At 44.0% G+C, this 12,997-nt stretch overlaps 1 protein-coding gene across 1 annotated transcript in view; it reads right to left on the minus strand.

Annotated features, from left to right (window-relative positions):
- gtdc1 (glycosyltransferase-like domain containing 1) overlaps positions 1–12,997 on the minus strand; it is a 52,467-nt gene that overhangs the window by 24,107 nt on the left and 15,363 nt on the right. The window contains exon 4 of the mRNA XM_080785314.1: positions 12,381–12,554. Coding sequence (XP_080641440.1) covers positions 12,381–12,554 — 174 coding nt within the window. The remainder of the gene's footprint in view (positions 1–12,380; positions 12,555–12,997) is intronic.

Consider the following 12,997-nt stretch of genomic DNA (forward strand, 5'->3'; position numbering starts at 1 on the left):
AAATATAATTAATCAACTGCAGTTGTTTGTACGCACAGTAAACACCATTTCCCCAACTAATCTCAGTGGCCACAAAAACAGAAAAAAACGACTTTCTGCCTTTCTGGTACAGGATTGTATCCGTCTTCCGAGTGGTTTGCATCGCAGAACAACAGAGTCACAAGCGAAAACAAACAAAGGATCTTCCACCGCTACTGAAACTCTGCCTGGCCTTGTGACGGCTTGCTTGCTTTCCTTGGAGAGGGAGTGCAAGGAAGCAGGACTGGGGGTTGTGGGGGGGTGAGAGAGGGTGAGAGAGGGGGTGGGCTGGGGGGGGGGGGGGTTGGGGGGCAAGTATGGAAAGATGCTGATGTCATTCAACGAGGAATGGGAAACACATTGGAAGTGCTGGCACCGGGGCAAGTCTTCGTGGCTAGGGTGAATTTATGAGGGCGGGAGGAGTGCTGTTTTGCATGCTCCACAGAGGCATACAGAGGGATCCTGGCACTTCTCGAAGCAGTGTTGAGGGGCCACTCTTCTCCTGTCTCTACTCTCTCTACAGTGTTATGGGGCCACTCTTCTCCTGTCTCTACTCTCTCTAGTGTTGAGGGGCCACTCTTATCCTGTCTCTACTCTCTCTACAGTGTTGAGGGGCCACTCTTCTCCTGTCTCTACTCTCTTTCGCGCACGCTCTTTCTCTGTGAAGTCACGGCGCAAAGAGCATTGTTCACCAAAATGTACGAGTTTTGTCGAGGATCGTCGTTATGGCGTGCATGTCCTGTATATCTTAGTCACGTTATCATGAGAATCTAGGTTTCCCATAATAGTGAGGAAATAAAATTTGTTTAGTTTTAAAATGTTAAAATTACAAAATAAATAACTAATAATACAATATTTTTTTACATTTAGCAGAGTCTCTTATCCAGAGCAACACGATATCAGTAAATGGCATGAACCCTACAAACAACAAATAAGTCACATAAGTAGAGCTTAGGTGGTTCCGGCATCTGGTTAGGATGCCTCTCAAGCATCTCTCTAGGGAGGTCCTCGATGCACATCCCACTGGGAGGAGACCCTGGGGCAGACCAGTTACCAAGTTACTAATGTTGCTCTGGAGATGGAAGTCTGGAGCTCTCTGGTGGAGCTGTTGACCCCGCGACCCGACTACGGATAAGCGGTTGAAGATGAATGGATGGACATAAGTAGAGTGCAAAGAGAACAATGTAATGTAGTGCTTCAAAGAAACTAGGATACCAGGTAAACAAAACCTAGCATCTGTCTAGTGTCTAAACAACACGCTATATCTAAATATAACATTCTTAACATGTGTGTTGAAGCAAACAAATCTAAATAACAAAAACATGTGAACACGCAAGCAACAAAATATCTTAAAACCTTCCATTGGTGCCTCAAGGGTAAATATTACTTATTTTGCTGTTGTTGGGCTGACACATTTTTGTCAAAGACTGACGCCAGAAGTCATCTGTGGCGAGAGAATGACATCACACCATGACCAATCGTAGCTGGCAGACGTAACACTGAGAGTCTGTATTGTTGTATGGTGTGTGTACTGTACTGTATAGTCCCACTCTCTCTGGAAATCATCATAAATTATCGACTTAAAACCTAGCGTCCACATTCTGGGCATAGCATAATAGGCACATATTTGGCAAAAGTAGGCAAACATTATGTGAAAAATATGTGACATGTAACCACTTACAAGCTGGCATCAATATTTTGAGCATGTTAATATATAGATCAAACATTTTGAGAAAATGTTTTCATGAATTGCAAAGAAAGAGGCGATTTACAAATAGACTCGCTACTAAAACTTAAAGTGGTGAAGAAAACTGAACTGTTGGGCAGACACATCCATAACGAATCAAGTGTACAGACCTGTCAAAACAAGGTATTTGAAGGAGTGTTTGTCAGAGTGGAGAGTCTTTTATATGCTTCCCTCTCATGCACACACACACACACACACACACACACAGGAAAGGAAGGGGAATGAAAATACATTAAAAAAATTACAGAGGCTGTGAGCACACCTTAAGTTAAGAGTTTAAAATACCTAAAACAATTCAAACCCATATTCCTCTGTGCGGGATACCGCTTAAAGGCTAAAATGACTTAATGCTCATTCCCTTATTCATCTGCAGTACCTAAAGCACTTATCTCCCTGATCTAATAGAGCCCTCTCAGGGAGATAGAATGACTACTGTAATGGGCGATAATATGGCCTTAGGTGTACGGAAATTAGCATAAGGAATGCGCAGAAACATAAGGCATAAGGGGCTGGAGGACAAAACGCTATGGTACTGCCCGTCTCTAGCGAGCACTTGCATTATTAGGATCTATAAAGGCAATTTAGAGTAGCGTTTCAGAAACCAAAGCAGCGAGACATTACCTTGACAGGCCCATTGATAAAAGTGCCAAAGTGGAGAGGAGTGGGTAGATGGATATATTACATAAGAGATATGGACATGGATTCATCTCCTTGGTACCGGCGTCCATTCAGAGGGCTGACAAGGAGGCGCGTTGTGGTTAGGTATGACCAATGGTGCTGCTTCGCGGGGCCCCTGGGAAATTTTTATTCGATAAGCCATTTTAGAAATTGGATGAAGAGGTTTTGACTAGCGGCAATAAAAACCTGCTCCTGTCTACTGGCAGAAAGAGAGCGAGACGGGGAGAGGGAGAGAACGAGAGAGAGAGAGAGAGAGAGAGAGAGAGAGAGAGAGAGAGAGAGAGAGAGAGAGAGAGAGAGAGGGAGGGTACTTAGAGAGAATGCCACCAATTAGCTTATTTATAAATCAACAGCAATTTCTGTGATGACTTTACCTCTGTGCATTTGATTAAATGTGAAAGGATGAAGGGGGGAGTCAAAGTCAAAAATCATTTGATCTAATTTCCTTTATTGGCAATAATCACAAGTGTCTCTCCCAGCGGGTAATGAAAAACGGCATGGATCTGGGAGCCACGGTGTGCAGGCCCAGTGGCCTTTATGCTATGAACTCATTCAATACAGACGCAAGGCCACTGAATAATTGGGTTACCGCCGCGTTTTATGGTGCCCCGAAATGAAAATGTACATTCTACCAGTCTCTTGGAAGGAGGTCAGACATGATAGTACCCACATAGCATATGAATATCCCATTTTATTTTTTATTTAAAATCAGGAAATATGAATGAATCTGAAAGCTAAAAATGTTTCTCGATTGTGTGAGACAGACCATGATTAACAAAGTCTATAGATTAATTTGTGTAATTTAAAAATATTAAAAAAGACAAGATATACAAAATATGCAATTAACACCACAAAGGGCAACAAAGACTTCAGAACATAGTTACCCCAGGACACTCTCACAAAATGTTCAACGAGAGAGTTGAACAAAAGGACAAACCGCAGGTCAAACCTGCAGGATTTCAGAGATGCATAACACTGCATAAAAGTAAAGTGGTTTGATGTTTGATTGTCCGTGCCAGAGAGTTCAAGCCACTGTTAAAGGTGGACCGGTTGTGTGTGAATCCCATGCTCTGGAACCCCTCAGGGTTAAAACTGGCCTGGCTTTTGTTAGGTCAGAGTCAGAGGGAAGCGGCCAAAGGTTTTAAAGCATTGAGGTTACTGTCCTGGGGGCATCACTTCAAAACAATCTCATCATCATAAAGCTCAAAATTGCAGCCATTTAACGCCCACTGATGGTGCTTTTTGACGAGGGGCCGGTCACGTCCGGTAGAGGGGATGTTTGTCAGTGGGCATGGACTGAGCTGGTCATTAGAGCACATTAAGATCTACATTACAGTCATTATGAGCTGACCCTTTAGTCAGAAGCGATCGTGGTCCACTTTTCGACTATAGTCCACCACTCACCGGGCACTCCTAGCAGCGACGGCAGTCCACTTCACTGTGGAGTGGACGTCAGACGTGGCCGTGGTCAGAGGGCCTACGGGGGAATTCACAAAGGAGCGTTCTGACTTGGATGGAGATCGAGACGGAAAAGGGAGCGAGGACACTACTTGCACTTTGCCTTTAGTCTAGTCAAGAGATGGCGCCGCAAAGATCAAAGTCCAGCAAGAGAAATAAATTGTTTCCTTATTCTTTTCATAGCAGATCTTTGGGGGATAAGTTGAAATTATGTAATATGCATATGGACGGCAAAATCAGGACCACCAAGCAGATTATTGACAGGCCACAGAAGAGCGGGCAACTGCTGTGCAGGTATCCATAAAAACCTAACAAACACCAAATATAACTCAATATTTTATTTTCCAACCAGGTTGAGCTGGGACCAGTACTGTACAGTAAATTCCGGAGTGCAATGTATGCGGAGGGATTTGTTTTGTTACAAAAATAAAAATTAGTTGACAATGCATTGCAAAAAAAGAAAGAAACAACAATACTCAATGGCTTGCAACAAGCAATATGTTTCCGCCTCCTCAGTTGGAAATATGCCCACATTTCAACAAGCCAATAAAAATCTATCACCTGCGCTGCTGGCATTCTTGTTCCTCCAAGAACGGCAAACAAACAAATCTATGCTATATACAGTAGTATTGTTCATGTATCAAGATGTAATATCTAAAATACAAACCACATTTTAAAATGTGACAGGTACTGGAATTGATTCTGGGGATTTGGAACCAAGACAAAACCTGGGTCCCAGAAACAAAATTGCCCTTGTCAAAAAAAAAATCTAGGGCCCAAAGAACCACTTGACTGTGTGAGCATGTTTGGCCAGCAGAAACGAGTATTATTTTAGCGAGTTGGATCACTGGATACATGTGGCGCGTTCCATTGTACACACAAGCGCCATCGGTCTCCAGGGAAGCGCGCTTCAGAAGTCATTCTGTTCCAATTAAAAAACCCTCCCCGCACCGCGCGTCCCCATGATGTCATTCACTTGTGAAGCAGCCATGGTTACATGCTTGTCATTTTCCTTTCTGCATCCGAACGAGGAGTAAATCTCACTTGAAGCCTTTCGTAAACATTTAAGACAATGAGAGGAGGAAGAGGATTCTCCAGGGAGCTCTTGGGGAGCCACCTCAGGTCAGGGATGTGGGAACGGTCTTGTCACGCCGATCTGCACGCCGGATCGGGAGGCTGTTGCCTCAGTGGCAGTAGCCGAGACATACCTATGTGTTACTTAGCATCAAATCACTCTTCACTCACTGTCTGTACCAGTTAAGCCTGCAATTATTAGGATCCCAACTGCTTACTTGGAAATGCAGCTTGCTATTTGTGCAAAGGTGAACTACTATATATATATTATATATATATTCTTTTTTTTATGACAGCGTAATGCCAGAATGCTTAAGTTGAGGAATAAATTCTACTGTCTAATTTCCTTACACGCCTCTGATATTTGGCATGAACAACGTGCAGTTCCCCTGGAGTTCAGATTATTCAATTGTGTAGCCGTGTTTTGAAAACACCCGTTTTTCTTGCTTATGTCATCACTGAACAGATGCCAGCATGTGTTAGCTAAACTTTGGTATTAAGGACAAATCACCAATGCAGGGTTTGATCCTTAATTCATTCCCATTCATCACAGTTAGATCCCCCCAACTTCAAAGCGCCATATGGACCTAATTGTGGTCGCTCCTGGCACACGAGCGACTGAAAGCCGAGGCACCGCCGTACCTCAAGTTTCACTGTACACACCAGCAACAAACCTCGCAGTGAGCCCCTATGGGCGCGCTGTTCGGTGCTTTCCCCTGGGCCGTAACCTAAGGACTTTGATGGACACAGGCATGCCAGAGCAGACTATTTGAAAGGATTAGAGAACTGGAGGTGTGACGTCGAATAAGCATAGGGGAGAAAAAAGGTGGCGGACAGCTGTTTTCATCAAGTCACCGATGAGCTTAAGACATGGGCGGTGTGATTAGGAGACCCCCCCCCCCCCCGCCCAATGTTTATACTCATCAAGCCCGCGCCACGGCTCGGAGTCATGGCACGCAGTCCGGTGGCAACTTGGAAGTAATCAAAGAGGAGATTTGAGAGAGATGAGTGTCAGGTCATCTGAGGATGAGTGGCCCTGGATGAGGCCCTGGGCACCAAATGGTGACTTACTGTACAAGGCTTTCAACCGCCCCGTAAAAGGTTAGCGGATGAGTCCATTGTCTGGTCTAGTTAAAACGCTGTCACCCCACCCCCCCTTCGCAAGATTAGAATGTAAGATGGCACAAAGCAAAGCAGGATTATGAGGTAATGTACTCGGGTCATCTTGTGCCATACTGCTTTAGAAAGTAAACAATTAAGATAGATCTAGTATAAACCCTTGAGGGGAATCCTGTGCTCTTAAGGTAAAAAAGGAACATTTCCATATAAGGCACATGAACCGCATGAACCCTAGTGTCCCTATTCTTGGAAATGTCATAATACGTGAACATTCTGACGTGTTGTGAGCTTGTAGATCGGCTATGTACAGCATCACCATTTTTCCGTCAAACTGATTTGGTGTATACGTAGAAAAAGGAGTGGACCCAGTACAGATCCCTGGTGGACCCAGCATAAATAAAGTAAATGACATTCAGGGTGGCTTTAAATGTCAATTCCTGTCATATCATTATCCTATTAAGTCAATAGACACATGCTTGTGTGAGCACAGCTTCAGCACCCTAGAGTCCTATTTGGTTGCCTCGCAATTACAATTCACCAGGAAAAAAAAAACAGCCCACACCTGTTTCAGAGGGCATCTTCTTCCCCATACATGCAGGGGGACTCAGCTTTGTGTATGAGATTATTCTGCCCCGATGCTTCAGTGTCTCCAATTAGTCCACAGTCCCAGGGCTAAACAGACTTACTTAGCAGCACACGTGGCAAGGAATGCCTTCAGATGTCCTGTCCATAGTCTGGAAGACCTACTATACCTCAGGGGCGGCATTTTCCTTATATATTCTCTTTGTGGCGGAAGGGCATATGCTCTAAAAAAATAAACAGTATGTCTTAAAAGAAAAAAAGAAAGACAGAAAACAGGGCAAAACATTTCCCTGTTTGTGCCCAAAACTAATGAAATGCTTTTTCGTACTGATGTAAGATAATCTAAATACAAACTATAAGCATTATTAAATATAGGGCTTATTACGAAAAACATTTGTATCAAATATCATTGGGTTTGTGATGGGTATATGCAACATCTTGATTTGCTCTCTGGTTTACCATCTTCATCTTCTTGGAAAGACGTCCAGTCGCATTTGAACTTCTCAAAGGAACGTTTCAAACAGGATATCCTGCCATCTGCTGCAGGCAGCGCGCTGTTCCAGGAGTCAATCACACTGAGACCTGAGCTGACTGACTGACTGCTTCACAAGGAGCCACATCAATGCCTTTTTAAAAGTAGCCAAAGAAAGAACGTTTTCCTAATCAACTTAAAAGTAGCTTCAGTTATCTGCAGCGAGTTAAGGGACTTAATGAAAACCGGTCCATCAAATGGGGAGGTCTGAAGAAAAGGAAAGAAAGAAAAAAGAGAAAAAAATCTAACTCTTTCAAGTTTGAAGCTGAAACCTGCATTCATATCCTTTCAATGCAGGAACACTTTGCCACACATAAGAGGACTCCCTTTGTCTCCAGACCTAAACAATGAAAGACCTGCCATAGAAAGAAAAAGAAAAGGGGGGAAAACACGCACACACACACACACACACACACACACGTGTGCGCGCCTGCGCACGTGCACATTCAGATCCATCATCATCAAAGCTTTTTAAAGCAAATATTTTGGTCGGGGAGCGAAGCAACAAAACCCTAATCATGATGAAAATAATCAAGCTCTACTTTCAACACCTGACTGCGATCACCTCCTGAGGAAAAAGAAGAAAAAAACAACACGCGCTCGGCCTGACAACTGCACAAAAGCAAAGGAGGAGGAACGGGGAGGCGAATGTGAGAAAGGCAGTGGGGTACCCGGCTCGCCAGAATTTGGCACCTGCTGATCACGTGGTGGGACCGCATTGATTTGATTACCCCTCCGAGTTCCCCGCCTCTTCTATACCATACCAGCGGATTGACAATACTCAAAGAAAGTCAATGCCCTGCTGCTCTCCCATGATAAATGTGATGGCTTTGTCTGCCACCGCAGGTTTCTGCTGGCTCAGGTCAATCGCTATTAAATTACAAAAGTCCACCCCTCAAAAGCCGATTGATAGATGGATACCACAAACACACCGACCACAAAGAGCCCTCGCTGCTCAGTGCCCCCCCTTCCCCCCCAGCCCACCCCCGCCAAAAAAGAAGCTCTTTTAGTTTTGTTCATTTGGCCTGGTAGCGTTTCGCTACAAGAGTCATCACATGGCTTTCAAATGCTTGGATGGAGAAGACCTTACACACACACATAAACACACCGAGAGAGAGAGAGAGAGAGAGAGAGAGAGAGAGAGAGAGAGAGAGAGAGAGAGAGCGGCGACATATGAATACCTATGCAGGAAAATCATCTGGTATTTCTCCCCTCTGCCATTTGTTTCTCCGAGCGTTTTATATTTTCAAAGAGCTGGACTAACTGTGTTTGGAAAAGGACCGCAGGCATGTTTGAGGGATTGTCGGCCATGCATATAATCGCTTACTTACACTCTGTGAGTTTGCTTTGGATCAGGCAAATTACCATCTGAAAATGAGCTGAAAAACACTCTGGGCGAGAGGCCTGCGTCAGCCATGGCAGCTCACTTTCAGCGTTTCTTTACGCGGGCGAGTACACATGAAAACATGCAGAGGTCCATGCAAACACACACACACACACACACACAAACACACACACACACACACACAATTAGAAGACGCTCAAAGAAACACAGACGCTCCCCGGTGTTGTCGCATCGGGCTCCCTAATAAGGTAGGAAATACGAAATATGTGTGTCACACGAAAAAAACGTCAACAATCATAAGTCTGATCATTGACCACGAAGAATAGGCGATCTTCAAGTTCGCAATGCGTCGACACCGTGACACATTGTGAGCCTGTGGATTAGAGTATTTTCCTTGGGCAACAACCAGCGTGCGGCCGGGTATAAGTTCAGGCAATACTCGCTGTGCTGAATTTAACATGTCACTGCTGAAGCGGTTTGGGGGGCTGCAGGGGTGGAGGGGAGTGAACAGTGAAGCCAATCCACTGATTATCGTCTCTGTCGGGTGGGAACCTCATAATGACCAAAACCTTCAAAAGCATTAAAAATAGTATCTCTTCACGCCACGTTTCACTGCTACTGTTGATGCTTTTGTGTGACGCTGTAGTATGATCAAGTAGGCCGTTAATTTACTGGGAAAAAAAAACACAAAACGCATGGAGATAGGAGGTTTTTGCCCCGACGATATCAGAGTTGACTGGCTTCACGCAACACACTCGCTGCCCCCTCCGCGAGATGGAAAGGCCGTAAAATAAAGACTGTGTGACACAATTACTGCAGGCGGGGGTCACAGAAAACACTCACACACGAGTTTCATGGACAAGGCATCTCCTAAGGGGGACTAGGGCCTATAATAATTAGCAATAATATGCCACGAGAGTACGCTCGTAACAATGTGTGCACTTGGGTGAGCCTTTCATCTTTTTCCCTCTGTATTCAGTCACCCCTGAGAATGGCACGGCTTGAAAGGAGGCAGCCCCCAAATTGCTGAAAAACTCCATGATGTGTTTATGATTTTATTTTTTTATTTTATGATTTTATTCCAGAAATGCAGAGCACGCCCCCCCCAAAAAACAAAATCATGAGCACTATGGTGTTAGTTTATAACGGAATGTCCCGCTGTGGCATGACCAAAACCATATCCCCAGGGGTTACACGGTCGGTGGGCTGGCTCTCACACCTGATTTCTGCAAATAATCTCATTCAGGATTAACGTGAACGTCATTGTAATGTTTTCAATGCCGATATTCCCAAAATCCCGGGCCGTGTTATGATCTTGTCGTTTTCATGTGAAGAAGTGGCTGCTGTTAATTTGGACCCTTAATGAGAAACAGAGCCTTCGCTGTGGAGCCCAGGACTTTCCTCGGGCCTGTTTCGCAGTGCATTGTTTTGGAACGGGGCAATAAAAAAGTACCACCCCTCTCCACTGAACCAAGACAACAGTTTATAAAGAGGAACCTGGATCTAATCCTGGATCCACTGGGATTGTTGTTTTTATAATTCATATGTGCGTATAATTCTATTTGGGAAAAGTCAACTACTGTAGGCAATATAGTAAAGGCAAGAAAATTGCGAAATCCTCATTCCAATTCGCATTCAAGTTCAGTACAAACTAGAAAAAGTGCTACTTGGAGCACAGATATCCTCCACCAGGTCAGGTAGGATATTGTGGTCTCCTGGTGGTGCTATAATAGGCAAATGTGAAAAGGGTAGCATTTCTTCTTAGCCTTTGACCGCAATTGGACATTCAAATTCATGTTTTGATGCATTTTGTTCCAAAAAGACGGAGCAAAATTCCACCTGCTGGTGGCGCTAAAAAAGGCCAATGTGAAAAGGGTGGGATTTATTCCACGGAATGTGAGTGCAAAATGTCATGTAAAAAAAATGATTTGAGGCATTTTGTTAAAAAACGACAAATCCTGCAAACTTTGTAAGCCAATCGGATGGAATATGGAAAACCGGACAGATCCGTCTTGATCACATGACTATAGGGCATAGCAGTGGGCGTGGTTTTCTGGTTCCACTGAAAACTCAGCCATTCATTGTTCCCATAGAGATTAAAAATATATTTATATAAGCCTATATATATTTTAAGCCTAGAATCCAAGTCATCCAGGATCCTGTTGAGTCATGCCCATAAAACCTTTGATTCTCTGAAGAAAACGCTAAACAAAGGGAATTTAAAATTAAATATCAGGTTTTATGGTCACTCATGATGGCTTGATTCTAGACTAAAAATAATTTATATAAATAGTTTTGTAAATCTCTTTGGGAAAAATTTATTGGATATTTTTCAGTGGAACCAGAAAACCACGGCCAATGCTATGCCCTATACAGAGATAATGTGTACCAATGTGCATGATAAGGATAAGATCAGTGGAACGATACAGGAAGGGATATATGAGAGCGTTCTAGAAAATGATCTAATTCTAAAATGGGAGTGGATGGGAGGCGGGTTTTAGCGGCCACGTGATTTTATGGTTCTTGAATTCATTGGGACTCGAACGGTGAACGGGTGTTCCACCCAGACCCACAGGAACGCACCCAGGGTGCCGGCCTGATTCAGGCGAGCCGCCCGCGTCCGAAACGGTTGAGAAATGACAGAGTTACCGTGTGGGGGTCCCTCTACTGTACCCTCTACTGTACTGTACTGTACTGGCACACCCAAAATCACCAGTATATGTGTGTCTTTGTGTGTGTGTTAGGTTGCGCACAGGTGGTGAAAAACAACCATGCTGTTTTCGTGCTCAGACGCACCCAGCCACCCAGCCAGCCACCCACACACAGCTCCGTAAGGGAGTGGTTGCACCACTCAAAAAACACAAAAAACATGTCAAAACATGTGATTGGTGGTATGGGCTTTTGAAAAAAGCACGTCAAAACCCATGATTGGCAGGGTTAGTAATGACGACCTGGAGAGACATGGAGACCCCCGTTAATGAACAAACACACAGTATAGCAATGTAGCCTTAGAGACCACATGCATTTTCCTTTCAAAACAAAAACGCCTGGCTAGAACCCATTCAATTGTGGCATGCAGGAGCGCTAACGCGTCTTGCACTCTCTGCCGATTACTGATGATCTGCAGCTTTATTCACGCACACATGCACACAAACTAACTATCTCTCTCTCTCTTCTCTCTCTCTCTCTCTCTCTCTCTCATTCAGAGGTTCCCAACCACTGGTAGTACTTAAGCCCCCCTCTGGTGGTACACAAAAAGGAGAAAAAAGACAAAAGTGGAATGAAATTTATATTACTACTACAGGTAGTTCTTCTGACCAAGCAATTGGTTGAAGTAGGCTATCCAACCGTGTTGAAATGAGCATTACAGCACACCTAGCCGTTAATAGAAGATTTGAGAACGGATTAATCACATTAGAAATATCATCAGTCACTGATTATTGGCTTAGGAATGGAACAAAAAGGGCAGGTATACGCTCCTGTATTTTAACATCAGTTATGATGGTGGTACTTGGAGAGCTTTTTTCTGAGGTGGTACTTCAGTATAAAAAGGTTGAGAACCAAAGCTCTTATTAATCAGGCTCATCTGCTGCAACTGAGTAGTTTCTACCGGCGGCTCCGGTAGAACTGCGTTTGCACTAATCTTGACTTCTAGCGAACATCTTTGCAGACCGCCATTAACCGTGCCTTCCTTCACAAACTCTATCAAGCTCTCTGGGCCGGATTAAGCGGCACCCGGGCCTGGTGCTTTTCTTTAATCAGTTGGTACCGGTTGTCCCTCAAAGGCAAAAGGACTGGGGCCAGGGGAGGACGACGATGACACTGACCTTGTGACACAGGGGAATTGCAGGGGGAAGTGGAGCACGCAGCACTTTTGGCGGAGGAGGCCGGCCAGGTTCTTGGGCCGGTGGTCAGGCATCCTCTTCATGAACGTGCCGATGGAGGACAGGAAGGACTCCATGTTGAAAGCGGAGTTGAACGCCACCACATCTGCCACCAAGCTGGGGGTCAGAGTAGAGGAGCAGGAGAGAGAATGAGAGTTCATCTGACTACTTATTACAACCCATTAAAACAGGGAAAACATCTGTGTCATTTTTTATTTTAACAACTTGAACCATAATTTATACTCGTGAAAATGTGTTCAAATCTTTGAATATATATATTCTCCCATATATTGTCTATCTCCCATATGATTGATTGATTATTTATTTATATCTATTTTTACTCATAAGGTGGGTGGAAGCAAATATTTGAAGATGAGGGTCCACGGCCAAATACATATAATTTTGGGGGTCTTTGACATGAGAAAGTTTGAGAACCACTAATATAGAAACATTCGTTTTTTTCTGAAAACCGTTAGTTAGAATATATAGAAGACAGAATCAGTTCTTTAAGACTAGGTTAAAACTTAAAGGGTAAGACCACTTTTTTAGAGGTTTGGGTT

This window comes from Protomyctophum bolini (assembly GCF_963924005.1).
Source record: "Protomyctophum bolini genome assembly, chromosome: 16".
Lineage (NCBI taxonomy): Eukaryota > Metazoa > Chordata > Actinopteri > Myctophiformes > Myctophidae > Protomyctophum > Protomyctophum bolini.